This window comes from Mytilus californianus, unplaced genomic scaffold (assembly GCF_021869535.1).
Source record: "Mytilus californianus isolate M0D057914Y unplaced genomic scaffold, xbMytCali1.0.p SCAF_4, whole genome shotgun sequence".
Taxonomy (NCBI): Eukaryota; Metazoa; Mollusca; class Bivalvia; order Mytilida; family Mytilidae; genus Mytilus; species Mytilus californianus.
Genome location: NW_026262690.1, coordinates 29,757,086 through 29,780,924, shown reverse-complemented (window position 1 = coordinate 29,780,924; position 23,839 = coordinate 29,757,086). Strand labels below are relative to the sequence as shown.

Genomic DNA, 23,839 nt, shown 5'->3' with positions numbered 1-23,839 from the left:
TATTACTTATAGTATCTGAGATATTGACTTGACCACATAAATTTACCTTGATCACTGATCCATAAAATGAGGTCAAGGTCATGTGAACCCTGTCTGACAGACATGTAGACCTTGCAAGGAAACCATCTACCAAATATACATGTGGTTATGCTTTTACTCATAATAAGAGTATTTCAACAAAACAATTACAATTTTTTTTGAAGCAGACGTCTAACCATGAAAATGACATCGGGGACGATGGACACATGACAGAGGGAAACTTTGTAACATAAGTTATCTGCATACAAGATATGAAGCATCCAGGTATTCTATATTTCTGAAATATAAAGCTTTATACAAATCTTTTACGCTATTGCCAGATTTTAAATTCTATTTCTAGCATTCTGCGACTTTCATCGCAGGAGAGATAAAAATGAATGCCGACCACTGAATTTTAAAAGAGGTGAAGGTCCGACATGTTCATCTTACAATCATTATATACACCAAATGAAGCTGACATTTAACTAAATTTGACAGTTTTGATGTAAAAATGGACAAATCAAAATGATGTAAAATGGTCAACTCCACATGATGGCACACAGTGGTACCAAATATTATGGGGCCTGATGGGTTATTTTCGTTCTTCGTGATCGGCGCATTTTCGCTATCGTGATCCGTTTTACTACAGATTTTTTTTTTTTTTTATATTTTCGTGATCCGTGATCATGGAAATTTATTTTCTGTGAATCGTGATTGACAAAAAAATCAACTCGTGAATCGTGATGAGACCTCCCCATCAGGCCTCTCAAATATGAGTGATTTCTTTCAACTGGGCTCCGAGGAGTTGTTTTCACAAGGTTGATTTTTTCTTCAATACTAAAAAAAAAAGTCATTCCCACTCCTATAAATATGGTCAAATTAAAAATGTGCTATGATATGGTCAGCTACACATGATGGAAAACAATAGTATTATGTATGAGAGCTTTCTGTCAAATCGTCTGATGAGTTGTGTTCACAAGGTGTTATTGACGCAATACTCCAAAAAAAAAAAAGTCCTAAAACTGCAGTAAAAATGGTAGAATTAAATGGTGGTAAAATATGGTCAACTACACATGACAAACAATCCTTTCAAGTATGAGAGTTTTCTGTGATATGGGGTCAGCGGAGTTGCATTCACAAGGTGTCATTGTTAAAATATTAAGTAAAATTGGTGAACGTCCCATAAATTCTGTAAAATCAAATCAACCGAACTATATAGTGAAAATGAAAACAAATAATTCTACCATGTATGAAAGCTTTCTGTCAAAGGGTCTCTGAGTATTGATGTGTTTAGGACATAAAGAGACCATTACCATATCTCCAGTTGTGAAATGTACAGGAGACAATAAAAAGTTTTGGTTAAGAATTAAATGTATAAGGATTTAACACTTATTTTCTTTCTAATTGTTGATAAACTGGGCTACTGAATCACAAACTTGATATAAATGTCCTTCTTTTATTCAGTTTGTGAGTTAATTGGCCATAATTAGCACATCAATTACCTCTAGAAATATGGTATTTAATCCTATAATGATTTTATCAAAGTTGACATACTTGTACATCTTATCAGGCTGATCATTTATTCAGTTTCAAATTTCTTTCCATCTTTTATCATTTTCAAGATTATATCTCATAACACAATAAAATGCTTCGCTGAGCGCAGCCTGATATGACCGCAGTGGTCCAACCCTGAACAGTTGGGGCAAATTTGGATACAATATTCAAGCTTGATACTGTTTGAATTTTGATTGTGATCAAATTTTTGACATAATAAAGGTTTCTGACACAAAATAAATGTGGTCAAAGATCTTACAAATCTATTGCCTAATACTGCGCAATTGGAGATTTCTTCTTTAAAAGAAATATGAATTCCTTAAAAAAATTGGGAAAAAAATCCCCCCCCCAAAAAATTTTTTTTTTTGGAAACCCCCCTTGGAGCAATTACCCCAAGACTCAATCACATCCTTCCCTTTGTAGTATGGAACCTTGTAGTACAATTTCAGAGAGATCCATACACTTAAACACAAGTTATTGTCTGGAAACTAGAAAAATGCTTGATTTTTGACCTTTTTTGGCCCCTAATTCATACAAGTTTGGGGCAATTATCCCCAAACTCAATCCCAGCCTTCCCTTTGTGATATGGAATCTTGTGGTACAATGTCAGAGAGATCCATACACTTACACACAGGCCTGGGGTAATGGTAATTTGTAATTGTAATGCATTGTAATATTACATTTTTTTGATGTAATGCAAGGTAATTTGTAATGCACTTTTTCTGCATTACAATTACATGTAATGTAATGATTACTTTAGTTAGAAATCAGTGTAATGCCTCCATTACTGTACATTACTTTTCATTACAAATTGGTAAAATACATGAAATTGAAATTGAAGAATATAAGAAAATAAAAATAAAAATTTAACAAAAACAAAAGAAAGTGTTGAATAAAACTATTGTCACAGTTAATTACTGTATTAAATCATTATAGATAGTTTCAGTGAAATCAGTGTAATGCCTCCATTACTGTACATTACTTTTCATTACAAATTGGTAAAATACATGAAATTGAAGAATATAAGAAAATAAAAATAAAAATTTAACAAAAACAAAAGAAAGTATTGAATAAAACTATTGTCACAGTTAATTACTGTATTAAATCATTATAGATAGTTTCAGTGAAATCAGTGTAATGCCTCCATTACTGTACATTACTTTTCATTACAAATTGGTAAAATACATGAAATTGAAGAATATAAGAGAATAAAAATAAAAATTTAACAAAAACAAAAGAAAGTATTGAATAAAACTATTGTCACAGTTAATTACTGTATTAAATCATTATAGATAGTTTGAGATTTTGCAAGGACAACATGGAAAATAATATATTAGACCAATTTGATTTACCACCTGACACTGATAAAATTTTCATAATTCTATACACACCTTACATGTATTTCAATGAAAGATTGAATATGTCAATCAACATTTTTACACCAAACTGTTGTTTTAGGGGTCCTGTCTGTGTTGTTATTTCACCTAATTAATATCAAAATGTTTTTATTGCAATCAAATCTTCTCAACTTATGTTTGTCCTCACAGAGCCCTTAAGTATTTAACAAGATAATCCTTTAATGACAAATTATTATATCCCTTTGAAATCCCTTTATGATGTCTTAATGATTAAGTGATCAATGTTAGAAACAAAATTATATGATAATTTATTTAATTAACCAGTATTTGAAGTCTATGTCTCTAACACGGTATATATCTGTACATATACCCCGGTAATATTTATCAATTTCTTATAAAAATCTTTCTTTGAAATGTTTTTATACGACCGCAAACAAATTTTTGTGGTCGTATATTGGTATGACGTTGGCGTCGTCGTCGTCGTCGTCCGAAGACACATTAGTTTTCGCACTCTAACTTTAGTTTAAGTGAATGGATCTCAATGAAATTTTACCATAAGGTTCAATACCACAAAACGAAGGTGGGGATTCATTTTGGGGGTTATGGTACCAACAGTTAAGGAATTAGGGGCCAAAAAGGGGCCAAAGATAAGCATTTTTGTAACTTCCAGACATAACTTGTGTGTAAGTGTATGGATCTCTCTGACATTGTACCACAAGGTTCCATATCACAAAGGGAATGCTGGGATTGATTTGGGGGTAATTGCCTCCAAATTTTAGGAATTAGGGGGCAAAAAACAAGCATTTTCTAGTTTCATGACAATAACTTGTGTGTTAGTGTATGGATCTCTCTGACATTGTATCACAAGGTTCCTTATCACAAAGGGCATGCTGGGATTGATTTTGGGGGTAATTGCCTCCAAATTTTAGGAATTAGGGGCCAAAAAGGGGCAAAAAAACCAAGCATTTTTCTAGTTTCATGACAATAACTTGTGTGTAAGTGTATGGATCTTTTTGAAATTCTACTACAAGGTTCCATATCACAAAGGGAAAGCTGGAAATGAGTTTGGGGGTAATTGACCAAAAAGATTAGGAAGAAGGGGCCAAAAAGGGGCCAAAAATAAGCATTTTTCTAGTTTCAGGACAATAACTTCTGTGTAAGTATATGGATCTCTCTGAAATTGTACTGCAAGGTACCATACCACAAAGGGAAGGCTGGGATTGATTTTTGGAGTAATTCCTTCAAAATTTTATTAATTAGGGGCCATAAAAGGGCAAAAAAACAAGCATTTTTCTAGTTTCAGGACAATAACTTGTGTGTAAGTGTATGGATCTTTATGAAATTGTACTACAAGGTTCCATATCACAAAGGGAAAGCTGGAAATGAGTTTGGGGGTAATTGACCAAAAAGCTTAGGAAGAAGGGGCCAAAAAGGGGCCAAAAATAAGCATTTTTCTAGTTTCCAGATAATAACTTGTGTGTAAGTGTATGGATCTCTCTGAAATTGTAATGCAAGGTACCATACCACAAAGGGAAGACTGGGATTGATTTTGGGGGTAATTCTCCTCAAAATTTTATGAATTAGGGGCCATAAAGGGGCAAAAAAACAACCATTTTTCTAGTTTCAGGACAATAACTTGTGTGTAAGTGTATGGATCTTTATGAAATTGTACTGCAAGGTTCCATATCACAAAGGGAAATCTGGGTTTGAGTTTGGGGGTAATTGCTCTAAACGTTTAGGAATTTGGGGCCAAAAAACAAGCATTTTTCTAGTTTCCAGACAATAACTTGTGTTCAAGTGTATGGATCTCTCTGAAATTGTACTGCAAGGTACCATATCACAAAGGGAAGGCTGGGATTGAGTTTGGGGGTGATGAATCATAAGGGGGTTCAAAAAATTTGGGGGGGGGGATTTTTGTTTCCTTTTTTTTCTTTAGAATTTTCCATTTTAAATTGGTTATTTCTGATTTATATATAAAAGCAAATAATCATGATATGGTTTGAATAGGTAAATTAAAATTTTTTAAGTTCTTAGACCACTTTCATTCTGTGTCAGAAACCTATGTTGTGTCAAATATTTAATTACAATCCAAATTCAGTGCTGTATCAAGCTTGAATGTTGTGTCCATACTTGCCCCAACTGTTCAGGGTTCGACCTCTGCGGTCGTATCAAGCTGCGCCCCAGCGGAGCATTTTATTAGTTTTTATATTGAAAAAGTAATGTGTAATGTAATGCATTACACAGGCAAAGTAATTGTAATGTAATGCATTACATGTGAGAAAAAATGTAATTGTAATTGTAATGGAAGAATCACAAAGTAATTGTAATGTAATGCATTACATGTGAGAAAAAATGTAATTGTAATTGTAATGGAAGAATCACAAAGTAATTGTAATGGCCCCAGGCCTGCGTTACACACAAGTTATTGTCGGGAAACTACAAAAACTGTTGTATTGGGCCCTTAATTCCTAAACTGTTGGCCCCATAACCCCTTAAATGAATCCCAACCTTCTACTTGTGGTATTAAACATTGTGGTACAATTTTAGAGCAATCAAAATACTTATACACAAGTTAATATCCTGAAACTAGAAAAATGCATGTTTTTGGCCCCTTTTGGGTCCCTAATTCCTAGATGGTTGGGAACATCATCACAACCTTTCTTTTGTGGTATTGAACCTTCTTAAAAATTTTCATAGAGATCCATTCACTTAAACTAAAGATATTGTCTGGAAACCAATGTGTCTTCGGACGACGACATCATACCATTATACGATCCCAAAAATTTTTTTGCAGTCGTATAAATAAATTGCTTCGCTGGGAGCAGCTTGATACGACCGCAGAGGTCGAACCCTGAACAGTTGGGGCAAGTATGGACACAACATTCAAGCTTGATACAGCTCTGAATTTGGATTGTGATTAAATATTTGACACAGCATAGGTTTTTGACACAGAAAGAATGTGGTCTAAGAACTTGATTTTTTTTAATTAACCTATTATGGTCCAATGTCCAAAATCAAAATACATGGTTAGATTCAGCATATCAGAGAACCCAATATATTCTATTTTTGTTAAAATCAAACAAAGTTTCATTTTGGACCCCAACTTGGACAAACTTGAAAACTGGGCCCGTAATCAAAAATCTAAACACATGTTTAGATTCAGCATATCAAAGAACCCCAAGAATTCAATTTTTGTTAAAATCAAACTAAGTTTAATTTTGGACCCTTTGGACCTTAATGTAGACAAATTTAAAAAACAGGACCCAAAATTAAAAATCTAAATACACGGTTAGATTTGGAATATCAAAGAACCCCAATAATTCAATTTTTGATGAAATAAAACAAAGTTTAATTTTGGACCCTTTTGACCTCAATATGAACCAATTTGATAGTGGGGCCCACAAATAAAAAATCTAAATACATGGTTAGATTCAGCATATCAAAGAACCCCATATATTCAATTTTTGTTGAAATCAAAAAAAGTTTAATTTTGGACCCCAACTTGGACCAACTTGAAAACTGGGCCCATAATCAAAAATCTAAACACATGTTTAGATTCAGCATATCAAAGAACCCCAAGAATTCAATTTTTGTTAAAATCAAACAGTTTAATTTTTTACCTTTTTGACCTCAATATGAACCAATTTGATAGGGGGCCCACAAATAAAAAATCTAAATACATGGTTAGATTCAGCATATCAAAGAACCCCATATATTCAATTTTTGTTGAAATCAAACAAAGTTTAATTTTGGACCCCAGCTTGGACCAACTTGAAAACTGGGCCCATACTCAAAAATCTAAACACATGTTTAGATTCAGCATATCAAAGAACCCCAAGAATTCAATTTTTGTTAAAATCAAACTAAGTTTAATTTTTGACCCTTTGGACCTTAATGTAGACAAATTTAAAAAACAGGACCCAAAATTAAAAATCTAAATACACGGTTAGATTTGGAATATCAAAGAACCCCAATAATTCAATTTTTGATGAAATCAAACGAAGTTTAATTTTGGACCCTTTTGACCTCAATATGAACCAATTTGATAGCGGGTCCACAAATAAAAAATCTAAATACATGGTTAGATTCAGCATATCAAAGAACCCCATATATTCAATTTTTGTTGAAATCAAACAAAGTTTAATTTTGGACCCAAATTTGGACCAACTTGAAAACTGGGCAAAAAATCAAAAATCTAAATACATGTTTAGATTCAGCATATCAAAGAACCCCATTTATTCAATTTTTGTTGAAATCAAACAAAGTTTCATTTTGGACCCCAACTTGGACCAAATTGAAAACTGGGCCCATACTCAAAAATCTAAACACATGTTTAGATTCAGCATATCAAAGAACCCCAAGAATTCAATTTTTGTTAAAATCAAACTAAGTTTAATTTTTGACCCTTTGGACCTTAATGTAGACAAATTTAAAAAACAGGACCCAAAATTAAAAATCTAAATACACGGTTAGATTTGGAATATCAAAGAACCCCATTAATTCAATTTTTGATGAAATCAAACGAAGTTTAATTTTGGACCCTTTTGACCTCAATATGAACCAATTTGATAGCGGGTCCACAAATAAAAAATCTAAATACATGGTTAGATTCAGCATATCAAAGAACCCCATATATTCAATTTTTGTTGAAATCAAACAAAGTTTAATTTTGGACCCAAATTTTGACCAACTTGAAAACTGGGCCAAAAATCAAAAATCTAAATACATGTTTAGATTCAGCATATCAAAGAACCCCATATATTCAATTTTTGTTAAAATCAAACAAAGTTTAATTTTGGACCCTTTGGACTTTAATGTAGACCAATTTGAAAACTGGACCCAAAATTAAAAATCTAAATATACGGTTAGATTCGGCATAACAAATAAATAAACGTGGTCAAAAGATTTTACAAATCTAATACGCCATACTGTGCAATTAAAGATTACTTCTTGAAATTTTTCAATATTTGAAATTTGAAAAAAAAAAAATATTTGAAGAATAATTCTTTTTAATTTCTGAAATCTGAAATGAAAAAAAATTGACTCCCCACAATTTCTGTTTACCCCCCCCCCTTTTTCCCCCAAAAAATTCTTTCCCTCAAGATATGGTCATAATCTCAATCAAATTTCTAATGGAGTTTCTGCAACCATAATTACCCATTTAAATTTACCATAGTGCTAACTTAATCTTTTTTATAATAGAATTTAAAATATAATGTCAAACCTTTCATATGGATTTTTTGTAAAAAAAAAAGATGCAACATTTGCAGATATTTTTACTGGTCTTTCTTTATAAATAAGCATTTCTTTAAACATAATTTAAAAGCAGTGTAAGGGAAGTAACCAAAAACGTTGTATTTGGATTACCTCCCTTACACTGTTTTAAATCATCTTAATTGTTCATTAACCATTACTTTATACATAATTTAAAAGCAGTGTAAGGGAGATAATTTCAATGATGTATTTGATTTATCTCCCTTACACTGCTTTAAATTATGTTTTGTACTAAAGTATATGTCCATTAACAAGGACAACCTTGTTTTTCCCCCTTTTTTGCCCCTAATTCCTAAACGGTTTGAGCCATAACCCCCCAAAGCAAATCCTAACCATCCCTTTGTGGTATGGAAACTTGTAGTATAATTTCAGAGAGATCCATACACCGTTCCACAGTTATTGTCTGGAAACTAGAAAATGCTTATTTTTTGCCCCTAATTCCTTAACTGTTGGTACCATAACCCCCAAAATCAATCCCCACCTTCCTTTTGTGGTATTGAACCTTATGGTAAAATTTCAAAGAGATCCATTCACTTAAACTAAAGTTAGAGTGCGAAAACCAATGTGTCTTCGGACGACGACGCCGGACGAAGATGCCAACGTCATACCAATATACGACCGCAAAAATTTTTTGCAGTCGTATAAAAACAAGTCTTTCAAGGGAACAATCTATAAGGAGTCAACTGACCATTTCACACATTAAATCATTTTTGTGGATCTCTTCTTGCTGATCCTATTTTATTTCCAAACAGAATGTGTCCAAAGTACACGTATGCCCCACTTGCACTACCATTTTCTGTTTAGTGGACCGTGAAATTGGGGTCAAAACTCTAATTTGGCATAAAAATTAGAAAGATCATATCATAGGGAACATGTGTACTAAGTTTCAAGTTGATTGGACTTCAACTTCATCAATAAACAGCTGCGCCATGAGCAAATGATACGCCCGTCATGTTTTCTAAGAATAAAGTTTAATAACTTCTCAATGTCATATTAGTAATTTATGAAAAACTAAAGAGAGGTTATCTTAATAGATATAAAACAAGCACCAAAGTTATATGAAAAGTGCTCAAAACACTTTAAATGTATTGTCAGAAAACTGGAAAATCACCCCTTTTATATGAATAAAATCCCTTAACTTGGAAATGTAAAATCCAAAATTTATAAAAATCGAAAGGGAGCTTATGTCAATAGATAAAACACAATTAACCAAAGTTTTATGAGAACTGCTGAAAGCTTTTTTGAGTTATTGTCCAAAAACTGGAAAATCCCCCTTTTTTTGATGTATAAAACCTCATAACTCGGAAACGTAAAATCTAAAATTTATAAAAAACGAAAGGGAGCTCAAGTTAATAGATCACCACAGTTTTATCCAAATTGGTTTAAGCGTTTTTGTTTTGAGTTTTGTTTTTGTCTGACATGTTGACGACGGACGGACAGACGGACAGACAATGGTATACCATAATACATATAAAAACTACCTTGACCAAAAACTTTAACCTGAAGCGGGAAAGACGGACGGACGAACGGACACACAAACCAGAAAACATAATGCCCCTACTACTATCGTAGGTGGGGCATAAAAATTGGTTAAATTCTCATTTCAGGGCAGTTGTATGACAGTTTTGGTAAAAAGACAGTAGTTCATATTTTCTCTTTTAACATTTTGATGATAACTGACAATACTTGAATTTACGTTCTCTGTTCTAATAACATTAAAGGTACCAATTTTTCTGCACCAGATGTGCATTTTGACAATAAATCTCTTCAGTAATGCTCGAGGCCAAAATATTTGAAAATCCAAAGCTTATTAAAGAGATGAAGAGCTATAATCCAAAAAGGTAATGTAAAAAAAAAAGTATAGCCAAAGCCGGTCAAGGAATCAGCTTTGCATGAGGGAGATATATTCATTTAATTTAAAATAATTTCTAACATTTTGTAACAGCAAATTTTAATAACAAAAAATCCGTATTTTCAGTACTACTGGGCTGGTGATACCCTCAGGAACTAACAGTCCACCAGCAGAGGCATCGACCGAATTTAGCCATGGCAACTATGTTGTTTGGAAGGCTAGGTTCATCAGACACAATTTTTAAACAAGATACTCTAGTCTAAGATCTATTGTGGCCAAGTTTGGTTGCAATTAGTCTAGCTGTTTCAAAGGAGAAGATTTTATGTTAAGATTAACAGATGATAGATACCAAGTGATGGCAATAATTGTGAAAAGGTACTTGGTAGTTTAAGCAGAAAAATATTCTACTGAAAAAAAGATACAGTTTTGTAAAGTCCATCAAGTATATGCTAATAATCGTAAAAGACTTTTTCAATATTTTATTTGACAATGATCACAATATAATTCTTTGCTTTACACTAAAACTTAACTGCACAGACAAAATTAAAATATGTAAGACCTAGAAACAACATACAACCAAGACGCATGATTTCAGATTTGTTTTTTCAAAATATGTTGAATAACTTGTTAACCAAAAATGGTTATGTACCAGCACACAAAATAGAACCAAGCCTAATTCTGCTGCTCACTGAGAGGGAAATTAATTGACAATGCAATGATTAATAATAAGCATGTTTATTTTAAAAGTTTTTAAACATTCACAACGTATAACAAAATTATTTTAAAAAGTTATAAAATGTTTAAAATTTCAGTATTTAATCAAAATTAAAGTAAACTTGGAAGAAAGAAGAATATGCGTCCATAAGATATGCCACGCTCACGATTTCACATTTCCATGTTTGAAACCATAAAATCTGTGACAAAATCTTAATTTGGAATAAATTCAAACAAGAACGCGTGTCCTGTATAACACGTTTCGTCAGAGATCAAAGATATTAATTTCTACTACAACCCATGAAAAATGTAACAAATATCTTACAACACAAAGCTGTTATCATAGAAATAAACATCTTTTGAAAATGTCCTTTTGGTAATATTCTTAAATACCCAACCAGAAAAAGTTTTTGTTTGATCAAAACATTTTATTAATATAATTGGGGATGTAACTCCAATGATTCAATTTAATAAATTGTACTGTAATGTTATGAGGCTAGAAAACTAGAATATTAACCCTCTTTTTCCTCTTTCCCATAACTATTCAATAAAATCTCCTATCTCTAAATCCTAGAGGATATGTCTTTCTTTCAGAACATTGTGTTTCTTCATAAATAATCCTTACAATTTATTGGAGTTTTGCATCACATACACAATATGTAGCTTGAAAACAAGCTTGGTGACATAAACTCTTTCATAATAATTGATAAAAACTATAATTTGGCACAGTTTATAAAAACCTATCATTTTTTGTTTAGATATCCAGTTACAATTACTACTATAAACCCTTTTTCTAATAAAAAAAAAATCCTCTTTTCTTTGATTTACTCAGGGTTTCTGAATGTATTTTTTAGAAAAATGAATACCTAAAATAGATGAAATAATTAAATGGAATGTAAAACACTCATTCATACTTTGGTACACCATCTATCATTCAAACATAAACAAAAATGCCATTTTGTTGGTCCAAGAAAAACAATGTACTATCATTTCATTTAACATTTCAGTACAACTTTGATATGTAACGTTCTGTCTGTTAAATGTTGTACATCACAGCACTGGTGCCCAACAGATTCACCAATAAACCAGGTACCAGATAAATGCCTCTGTACTGTCACTACTGGTTCCATAAGTTCTGGGGTGAACTATCACAGACTGCTTGGAATTCCTTCTTTACCTCTGCAACATTCAAATATTATATCTTAAGGGGCATTAGCTACAATTTAAACAAAAACTTAAAATTTGATTTTTTTGTTTGTTTGAAACATTTCAAAAACTGGGATATTGAAATAATATTTCACTATTAGCAGTCAGTTAAATTTGGTTAAATTTTGTCAAAATAATAAATATAGCTGATATTGGCTTGCAAGTCAATAATTTAACCTCATTTGATCTGTATTCATGCAACCTTTAATAATACCCTTAGCTAGAGATGGGATGCACATTGCTCAACATGTTGAGTTATTAAAAAGAGAGAATATCAACACTGAAAAGTGAAACAAGGATTTCAAAATGTATCTTCTCAATAGTTATATGTATACCCTATAAGCTTTTCCATTTATATATTCTATTGGTTTAAGATCTAGGACATACATGTACTTACAATGAATTCAGAATTCACACTCTAATTTCCTCTTCTGACTATGTTTTAATGCCTGAAATTTACAATGATTATGAAATGGATTAATTCTCAACAGGAATATTGTAAAACAAATAAAGTGTATGTGTATAGGGAACAAACTAATTAAATAACTTACTGAATATATCTATCTAATGAGAACATAAAACATATTGTTGCTTATCTAATTTTCAAAAAGCCTTCCAAGATTAACATGACAGCTATACTGTTAAATAAGAAGACACACATTGTTGGGCTATGCCTACCCCACTAGAAATTTAAAGTATCCAAAAACAGGAAGGTGTCTTGACAGATCTCAAAAAATGCTCTCACATTACAACTCTTCACTGTCAAGCTGCAGACCAAATTATAAATCATTTTATAAGTAGTACTAGAGAAATGAAAATGAAAAAATAATCAACACATTGAAAATTTTCATAAAAAAATAAGTTCATTCCACAAATTGAAAAATTCCAAGAATTGGCAAACAAGAAGTAGGTGTCTTATAGACCAAAAAGTGCTCACACTTTACAACTCATCACTGTCAAGCTGCTGACTAAATAAGAAGTCATTCAATTCAGTTGTTCTTGAGAAAATTGTGACAGAAAATGTGTTGGACAAACAGACGGATGGACAGACAAATAAGGTGAATGCATTACTGTGTTCCCTCTGAGAGTTTGGATATGAATATAAAGAGTTTTTCCTTTTTTCAAAGATCTAAAGCTTTTTAATATATTTATGGACGGAACAATTATTAGTAATAATGGAAAATAATATTTTTAAATGAATAAAATAAAACCTACATGTTATGCATCTTCAATCCTGGGATGTTTATTTGATAGGAAATAATGATATTGTGTGCATTTACTAATATATTTTGTTACTTGTAGTGTTTCTTATATGACCATAACATCTACCAACTATATGATTGCAAACCTTCATACCTGATAGCCTTAATGGGTACTGAAAACCTTATCCACTGATTCCAATTCCTCTTTTTACACACTAAGTAAATGACCACAATATTTATTAATAACACAGATATGATATAATAATAATAAACAGAAATGTTAACCTGCCTGATAACCAAATTCAACAAGCTTTCTGTGAGTATTGCCTGGCAATACAAAGTCCCCTACCGGTTAAAAATTCATTGTACTGGAACAAAATGCTAACTTGATCTATAATTTGTCATAGTGTAAACTATATAACAAATATCAAGTCAATATCTTCAAGCATGACGAAAAAAATTGTGGAAAATAGATTATTTGAGTGAATTTTCTAAGTCCAAGGACCATAACTCTGCACAAAATCATCAGACCGGAACAAAATTTGAACTTGATCTGTAACTTGTCATGATAAAACTATATACCAATTATCAAATCCATATCTTCAAGCATGACGAAAAAAAGTGAGGAAAACTGATTATTTGAGTGAATTTTCTAAGTTCAAGGACCATAACTCTGCACAAAATCATTAGACCGGAACAAAATCGGACTTGATCTAACTTGTCATAATAAAACTATATACCAATTATCAAATCAATATCTTCAAGCATGACAAAAAAAATGAGGAAAACTGATTATTTGAGTGAATTTTCTAAGTTCAAGGACCATAACTCTGCACAAAAATCGTCAGACCGGAACAAAATTTGAACATGATCTGTAACTTGTCATGATTATACGATACATCAAATATCATATCAATTTCTTCAAACTGATTTGCCGGACAGACAGACAGATGGACCAGACTTCATCAGTAGGGGACTAATAAAATTGAAAATGCTTACCTTTTTAATTTCTGTCCAATCTTCAATAATATCTACATCTCTCAACAGATACACAATATATGGTCCTAAAAAATAAAGTTTTTTCTGTAACATTTTTTATAATCCTATGAAAGGCAGTATTACTTATGTATTGCACGATTTCTAAAATTTATGAAACCAGAGAATTTTATCCATTTTACAGCAAAATCTATCCTTAATTTTCTTTGTAATATCCTAATAGTGCCTTTTTGTTGACCTGCTTCAGGTTAGTGTATGGTTTTGCATGGTATTGTATTTTTTTTTTATTTTGAGGTATGTTGTAGGAAAGATACGATCTTAAAATGAAACAAAGGCTACCTTCTTTAGTCATTTTGTAAATATGAATCTCAAAATTGGAAATATGTAATTTTGGTGAAAATATGGCTTAAGTGGTTTTAATATTTTAGACATGATCAATGAATTTCATGGGGAAATACAGTATTGTATTTTATGTATTTGTAGATCTTACTTTGCTGAACACTTTTAAAGATTCCTCTACCTACAAAAGTTTCTCCAAAAAATAAGTGAGAAATCGTCATATAAAGGCAATAACTCCTGTAAGGAAAAAGGACTATTTCTACAATGTTGACTTATTTCTAGATCTGTTTGATCTGATCATTTTAACTTATTGAATTTCTCTCTATCTGTTATATATAGTTTTCAAGATAGGGAAAACATTTCAAAATTTGCATTTTAGAGGGGAATAACTCCAAAATGAGCTGTCTGACTTTACTGAATATTCAATCTGAGATTGTCCTTGACCTTTTGATAATTATTACCCTGTCAGTTTTTCCAATACTGCTTTAGTTTTAAAAATATAAGCCAAAAACTGCATTTTACCCAAGAAGCCATGTTTTGTGATTGATCAAATCTCTAAATAGTTTTTAAACTACCCTATGGAACATTTAGGTGGTTTGATAATATTTGGCCAAGTAATTTCAGAGGGAAGATTTTCTCTCTCAAAAAGTTTACAATGACAAAGGAGGATGACACCAGATGCCAAGAGTGAGCTAAAAAGAATGCATAAATTTTATCAACTTTGTAAGTATAAATCCAAAATATCCCACAGATTAAGCAGGTTGTATTTGTATTATAAATCACAGTAATATTTACACTTAAAATGACATTTAAGTAACTAGAATAAAAAATGTTTTATGTATAAGTTGCAAACCTGTAATTGTAACTGGCTTTTTCCTTCGATCTGTAGAAAAGGAATCATTTTTCTTTTTGTTTTTCTTTGAAATATGAGATTCATGCCATAAATCTGTAAAAACAATATAAGTGACCATTTAAACAGTATTAAAGTACATTAGCAACAAGAGTGCACACGCTGAAATGACTCGCCTGCTTTACTGACCATTGGTTTTATGTTGATAGTCTTAAATATAAAGCTTTCCTACAAGTATCACATAAACTTAATATGATCCAAGAAAATGAGGTCAAGGTCAGATAAACCAAACCAGAAATACATGTACACCTTAACGCCGCTGCTGCCACCACTGGATCACTATCCCTATGAAGAGCTTTCTGCGACAGAAGTCGCAAAAATGACAAAAACAAAACTGACACAAAATATTCAGAATTCGTTGTCTATTATAAATAATTTTTTGTTTTACATGCATCTAATTCTATATTTTTTTTAAAAGTTGACATAAAACACAATTATGACTTTGGTTAAAACAGATTTGGCGTACAGTTATTAAATGTAAATTTATAAAATTATAAAGGAATTACTAAAATGTGTTTCTGTATTACACTTTTATGTAAATATAGTTAATCTTCAGTGGATGTCAACTTGAGTATAAAAATTATTTTAGTTTCAAAACAACCATCCTAAAATGACTGAATTTTTTCATCTATCAGGTTAAATTATTTTGATAAAAGTCAAGTAAATACATGTACTAAGTCCTTTTGTAAATATCTCATACTAATGGTTTTTATGCAAAACTTGTGTTTAATACCATGTAACACTTATTTTAAAGAAAAAACATAAGATATTTAATAAAGAGCTATGGTTTCTTTAAAGACATCTATATAAAATTCTGCTGATAATACAAGCAGTAATAGCTTATGTATGCAACACAACAATTTTTCAACTCAAGACTTTTGTCTTTGAATCATATAACAGTATAATGTATGAGGGTATTTTTCTAAGACCTTAGATATTGATTTTTTTTTATGAAGATTGTCCTAAGAATCAATAACCTGATGTCTACCATTAGTGACTTTATTTCACAAAAACATGCATTCCAATGGGAGATTACAACAAACCTGAAGATATGTCTATATTATGTCGATCTTCCTCCAGTCTTCTGATTTTATCTTCTAAATCAGCTTTAATAGAGTCATACAACAGTGCTTTTTCACTCTAAAAATATAACAAATCCGGATTATAACATTAGTTTAGGGATAAACAAATAGAAACAATGTGTAACAAGAGAAATTACAGAATTCTATAGCATGTTTAGAAGTATTTCTAAGTGTCAAGTTTACTTCATGAAATTATTCCCATACTTATGAACTGAACAGTTCTTTTTTTTTTAAAGTTCAAAACAGTATACATCATTGTGATGATATACATATAAAGAATAATAAGATGATGATGAATGGCTATTAAATGTCCAGTGGCAAAACATCATTGTGATGATATACATATAAAGAATAATAAGATGATGATGAATGGCTATTTAATGTCCAGTGGCAAAACATCAATGTGATGATATACATATAAAGAATAATAAGATGATGATGAATGGCTATTTAATGTCCAGTGGCAAAACATCAATGTGATGATATACATATAAAGAATAATAAGATGATGATGAATGGCTATTTAATGTCCAGTGGCAAAATTAAATGCATATTAAGGATGAGAACATTTTAACACAATATGAATATGAGCCCTGCATTGTACTAGAACCAGATTTTCAACATGCTAGTTCACAAGGTAACAGTCCACAGAAAGACTTGCCACCCTACCCTTACACATTAATATGACTTGAGCTGACCAGTCTTTGCTCTTACTTCTTAATGCAGCATGCTTAGTGGAGAAGCAGCAAATATCAACGTCTTTGGGTTAACTGGTTAGGGATCACACCAATGATCTCCCTCACCAAATAATAAGCTATTCTTTTAAACTGAAGAAATAAAATCATTTAAGTAAAATTGTAAGTTGTCTGAAGTTTTACCACATATAAATAAATAAACTGTTGACACAGAGACAAATCTGTATAAATAAGGAGATGTGGTATGAGTGCCAATGAGACAACTCTCCATCCAAGTCACAATGTATAAAAAGTTAACAATTATAGGTCAAAGTACAGCCATCAACACAGAGCTTTGGCTCACACCGAACAGCAAGCTATAAAGGGCCCCAAGATGACTAGTGTAAAACAATTCAAACAGGAAAACCAACCGTCTAATCTATATAAAAAACGAGAAACGAGAAACACATATGAACCACACCTGGCATGTATGTTATTTTGATTGTATAATGAAAATGTTGAAATCAAAATGGCAATACTTTAAATTATTCCAGTGTCTTCCCTAGAAAATTTTTCATGCATGGTGGGCCCATGGTGAATTTGCAACGCAGTGCGTGACGCTTCTTTTTCAGAATTAGTTACACTTACATAATTTATATGTTTAAAGCCATATACCAATCTTATTGTTTTATTATAGGTACAGCAATTCATATAAGTCATGGAACTTTAAAGTATTTATCAAAGATGAGAGGAATTAATGAAAGACCTTATAAACAATAATAAAAATAATCCAGTCTGCAATAGTAATTTACAAATTAATGTCATGTACACATTATTTTGTTGATATCTTCCTCTGTTTCAACTTTCCAAAGGTCACCACACATTTTTCAAAATCAAAATCTTCCTCCTTTGGTCCTTCAATTGATATATGCATTAAGCAATTCAGCACTTTTTGGCATAGTCTGTTTCTCAAAGGTGTTTTAATTCTGTTTTGTTTAAACATGAAAAACACCTTTCACAATCAGCTGTTGAAACTGGCAAAACAAGACCAATTGCTGCATACTTAGACAAAGATACTGTTTTTCGTTTCTTTAAATCTTTTGTGATTCTCGTATTTTCTTTCAGTGATACAATGGTACTGGTAGGGTTTCTTGTGTCTGTTGGTACATGTACATGTTGACTTTCAGTCCATTCTGGTGAAGGTTGAATTTCAACTTCAGGGTTTTGCTCATGGTGATGATTTTCATCTGTCCGACTACAATTTGATGAAAGAGTAGACTTCTCTGACCAACTGGCCAGTAAGGCGACGTTTCTTTGATGGTTGCTTGGACATGGTTGTTAAAATGATGATTGTTCTTCAAATTTTGCTGATAGAATGGTTTCAGCATCAACAGCAAGTTGTTAAATAAAACTTTGAATATCATCATTGCTTCACAGAGATTTTACAGGAAACAATGAAAAAAAGTTTATTTGCACTAATTACAGAAGTCGTCAATGAAGAATACCTGACATACGAATATACGGATGACATATTTGGCAATTACCTGTTTGGAAGCTAAGCTGACATTTTATTTCATGACAATTAACATTTTCTTTTAAATACATCCCTTATATATAACGCTCTTAATTGTAAAAATCCTATCTTGCCGAAGTGAAAGAAACTTCAGCTTGTGACCCATTGAAATAAAAACAAACAACACCAGTTTATTAAAAACAATATTTCCATAAATAACTATATGTTTTGAAAGTTTTTCCATCAAATTTTTTAAATATTTCATAAGACACGTCTTTTTCTCGGCCCGGTGGCGGTGATGCGTATTCTTTGATATAATCAATCAACCGTGACTAATCTAAAAATAACTGATTGTTGTGACTGACCAATCAAAAAATAATTCATGGATGTGAATATAGCTGAGGAAATAACTGCGAAACTTTATTAAAAAAAAATGTTTTGTCCATTCTCGGTGAAATTTTCGTTAGTTTTATTTTAAAATACAAGAGACTATACCAAATTTTAAATTTCTACTTTTTAAAGATCACAGTAAAATAACGATGTCGAACACTCGTTTTAAAGGTGAAATTTATACTGGAAAAGGTTAAACTTTTTATTTAGCACAGAAAGATATGCATTGGAGATTAATCTGACTATTTATTTACCAGCTAACTGGCAACTTTTATTATGTAACCGAAGTCTCGATGTATAACCAACTAATCAAGAAGGTTGTAAAATCCCGGCATGCGCGACATGATGCATCCAATTATCAGTCAGATGAGTTTAAAATATCTGTGTGAAGTTGTCACTTGTCACTTCACTTTCAAAATATCGATAATAAATATTTTACACAGTTATAATTTTCACACATAGCGGGATGCATTGCGGCAACAACGAAAGCATGGCGGTCGAAATTTATGCGTAGCGGTACCGCAATGCTTGAATAGCCTAGGGAAAACACTGTATTCAAAACACTAATGTAAATGAACCATGACTGACGGTGCAAGCCAAATAATCTCTGTGGAAACGAGGTCCTGTAAATTCTAGTACAACAGAATACAAAATACCATTGATTTATCATAAGTGGTTCTCTTTGAACGGACCTTAACCACAAACACAACCTTTTACATGCAAACTATGCAAAAATTTCAAAAGTCAATGAACCCATTCTATTACAACCCCATACCACATATCATTGACCTACCACTGGCAGTTCCTCTTAAACTGACCTAATCACAAACTTACACAGAATGGAAAAACTGGAAACGTACAAGATTACATAACTTAGAAAGAAGTTAATTGTTGCAGTCCTTGGACTTTAATAAGATGGTTTAGATGTTGGTTTTATCTTTACATCATATGTATTATATTACACACAGTGAAAATATTTATTCTAAATAATATTGAATAAAATATGATTAAAAAAATACCTCCATATTTTGTTTTGAACCAATTTCTTCACTTTCAACTTTTCTTTGAATATTTTGTATCATGTACTCTCTCAAAATTCCTGAAATAAATCAATACATCAGCACTATAACAGAATCAAGATTATAACTACATAGACCAATAAAGAGCTGTGCCATGAGTGCATGATACGCCCGTTGCTTTTTCAATGAAAAAAGTTCCATAACTCCTCAATGTCATATCAGAAATTTAGAAAAACACTACAAGGAGGTTATTCTAATAGATAAAAATCAGTCACCAAAGTTTCAGGAAAACTGCTCAAAGCATTTTCGAGTTATTGTCCGAAAACTTGAAAATTCCCCCTTTTTATGAGTAAAATCCCATAACTTCATGAACTTGGAAACGTAAATTCTAAAATTTATAAAAATCAAATGGGAGCTTAGGTCAATAGATATAAACAATTCATCATAGTTTCATGAAAACTGCTCAAAGAGTTTTCGAGTTATTGTCTGAAAACTGGAAAATCCCCCTTTTTAATGAATCAAATTTCCTAACTCAAACATAAAATCTAAAATATATAAAAATCGAAAGGGAGCTTACATCAATAGAAATAAACAATTCACCAAAGTTTCATAAAAATTAGTGAAAGAGTTTTGAGTAATTGTCCGAAGTGTTGACAATGGACAACAGTATACCATATACTGTTTTCTTGTCTAAGACAGGCGTATAAAAACGAAAAAAGGTAATATTTGACAATGCACAACAACATAGGTGTTGAAAAAATGTGCAGTGGAAGTTCTTCATAAGAATTTTTCAATTTTATTCCCCAGTATAAAATAAGTAAAAGAACGATTCATAAGAAATAAACTTATCTTGGTGCAATCAGGGGGTGAACGGAATTTTACACAGGTGTTCAAAATGTATAGTCTTTGGCTGTGCCTCAGGTTGTATGAATTTTCAACACCAGTGTAAAATTCTGTACACCCCTGATTATACCAAGATAATAAATATTATTACATAGTCAATAAAATTTCTTTGTAACTAAAAATAGTTTAAAAAAAGCCCAGAATTCAGGTTGTCAACAACTTTATCATCAGGGTACTTTAAAATACAAGTACAAAAGAAAGGACAGATTATATGATTGCTATGTTTCACTATAGGGACTATCATCTAATGGCAGACAAAAATTGGCAACAGAACTCAAACTCAAGAGGTTGTATTGACTATTGAGTCAGCCCTATCCCTGCACTTATAATTGTATGGCTGATTATTTGTATTCACACTGCAGTTCCATTTCAATTTGTGTTCCACTCCATTGATAGTTTTAACTTTTCAAACAGCAAGCTTCACTGTAAGTTTAGACATTTTTTATTGTACTAGATATATAACTGCAATAAAATTAAATCCTTGCCAGTAAGAACTGGCAATTAAAGTTTTAAATTTTTTACTGCATATGTATAATTTGTAACACCATAAACAAGGGGAGACAACTGACAAGACAAACCTGCTACTTCTATGTTTATCCTCATATTTTCCTGTAATTCTGCCAAAGGATTTAAATACTCTATTGCTTTTCCTGCCTTCATCTCAATCAGTTTCTGTTCTATCTGACTCATTCTTTCCTTGTATAGTCTGATGGCACAAAAATGTATTTGTCAATTATTTTAATAATATTACATTTTTAATTGGCAGTGGTCTTTGCTTATTTCATAATACTTCAATTTGTCCTAAAAATAATGTTTTGCTTCTAGAACTCTAGTAATTAAATATTGATTGTTTAATACTACATTCAATCAGAATTTTATTTACATGTAGAAATCAGTTGTTAATTAAACACCTCTGTATGCATCAATATGTACATTGGGATCCAAGATAATCTAATAGTAAATATACACAAGGTAATTCAGTAGAAACCCCACTGAAGTCTTTCATAAATTTTTGACATACAGTAGGGGTTAGCAATAATACCAGTGGTTCTCTCCGACACTCCTGATACCTTCACCTATACGAACTGACGGCCACAAAATAGCCAACAGTGCTGAAAGTGGTGTTAAACACCAATCAATCTAATTTTACAGTAACAAATTCTAACATACTGCTCTTTTATATCAGAAAACTGTCTTTCCAGATCTGCCATTTCATCTAAACAATGAGTTCTTCTTTGGTCACATTCTTCCTCATCTAGTTCTGCAGAACACAAAAAAGAAAATTCTCAATATCCAAATTCATTTATTTTTACAAGTGCTTTCAGCAGGACTCTACATGTACACACCCTTCCCTACTTTTATCTAAAATGCCATAAAAATTTATACTTCCTGATCTTTGCCGAAAGTGGCACTCAATTGTTTTCATGGATGCTTTTCTGATAAACATATCATCCTTTTAGAAGTTCACCTGACTGAGTTAGCTTCATGGTCTTTTATCTATACATTTATCTGGAGTCATTTTGAAAAATAAATCTATTACAAAATCAATGAACTGATACTTTTGCTATAGAATAAAAGTTAAAAAAAAATTTAATCTACACCAAATTGCATGCAAGTTGTTTTTACTGTATATGTGATACCACATTGCATACACGTGCCAGTGACGTGGGTGGTCTGTCATCTTGTAAATGTATAAGTATATATGTAATTGTTAATGTATAATTGTTATCCTCTTGTAGCACCTTACGTGTGCCTAAGTTGTTAATAAATTGTCTTGTCTTGTCTTATCTTGTCTAGAAGTGTTCTGCATGTGCACATGGCATGGCATCCTTGAAGGTAGCTCATATTTTAGTTACAGGCATACATAATAAGCCATCCATATGGTCAAGCTACAAAACGCGTACGATGAGACATTACTATATTCTACATAACTTCAGTGGCAATATATATGGATTACAAGCATAATGATGTATAACTTATAAGCCCTTAAAAATGAAAAAAAAAAACTCGATTTCTCGTCAATGGGAGAAAAGGGACGTGATATTGCTTCATATAAACCTGTAATTAACTTAAATAATGTAATAGTTAAGTAGCAATCATAATTTAAGAAAAAATTACCACACTAATTGGAAAATTGAAAATTATTATTTACCAGATATTTCGTCGTCGTCAACAGAGCCAGATTCTGATTCTTCGTCTGAGCTTTTATCGCTATCAGCTGGTTCATGATCCATCTCCTCTTCTTCTGTTTCATTCTTCTCACTTTCAATGGTCGGCATTTTTTTAAATATTAGATATAACAGAATAAGACAGACTTTACTTTAAAATAATATAAATGCGGTAAACGGAAGTTGTAGTTCGAGAGGAGAAAACATTTCATATACGCATGCGTTTCGGAAAATACCTACGTTCGGATGTTCTTTATTTTAACAATACACGGTCTCACTAATTAGCGACAAGAAGAACTTTAGCGACAAGAAGCGACAAGGAGCGTCAAGGAGCGACAACTAGGAAAAAATTTATGAGACGATTTTATCGTCTTCTAATTCACTCAGAAAACGACACATATCATGTAATATAAAAAAGAAGATGTGGTAAGATTCCCAAATGAGATAACTCTTCACCCGAGACCTATATACTTTTAAAACAATAAATTTATAGAAAAGTCAATTAATTACAGTTGATTAATTATTTGCTGTTTTATTAAGTTTCAAATTTTGTTATATTTAGTAGCACTACATACAGTAAGTAGTCTTGTAATTTTTGTAAAAATTATTTTATTACATTATTTTAGATTCATTCATTTAAACACTAAACTGTAAACTGTAAGCCGGT

At 31.6% G+C, this 23,839-nt stretch overlaps 1 protein-coding gene across 1 annotated transcript; it reads right to left on the bottom strand.

The window, feature by feature from the left end:
• Positions 1-10,520: 10,520 nt before the first annotated feature.
• On the bottom strand, positions 10,521-23,388 carry LOC127698193 (breast cancer metastasis-suppressor 1-like protein-A). The gene is made up of 9 exons (XM_052201549.1): positions 23,157-23,388; positions 22,175-22,265; positions 21,583-21,710; positions 20,102-20,181; positions 16,467-16,563; positions 15,367-15,459; positions 14,178-14,242; positions 12,374-12,425; positions 10,521-11,949 (listed from the first exon to the last, which is right to left on the bottom strand). Exons 1-8 carry the CDS (start codon positions 23,281-23,283, stop codon positions 12,381-12,383), a joined length of 726 nt encoding a protein of 241 aa, XP_052057509.1. The 5' UTR covers positions 23,284-23,388; the 3' UTR covers positions 10,521-11,949; positions 12,374-12,380.
• Positions 23,389-23,839: the final 451 nt, after the last annotated feature.

Bases quoted from the DNA above. Each gene is read 5' to 3' on its own strand.
- LOC127698193 (XM_052201549.1), bottom strand. From the start codon at position 23,283: ATGCCGACCATTGAAAGTGAGAAGAATGAAACAGAAGAAGAGGAGATG. The intron at 16,564-20,101 runs GTATTTTTTTAA...TTATATTTTTAG, and splicing joins GTTCAAAACAAAATATGGAG to AGTGAAAAAGCACTGTTGTA. The intron at 15,460-16,466 runs GTTTGTTGTAAT...TTGTTTTTACAG, and splicing joins TAATATAGACATATCTTCAG to ATTTATGGCATGAATCTCAT.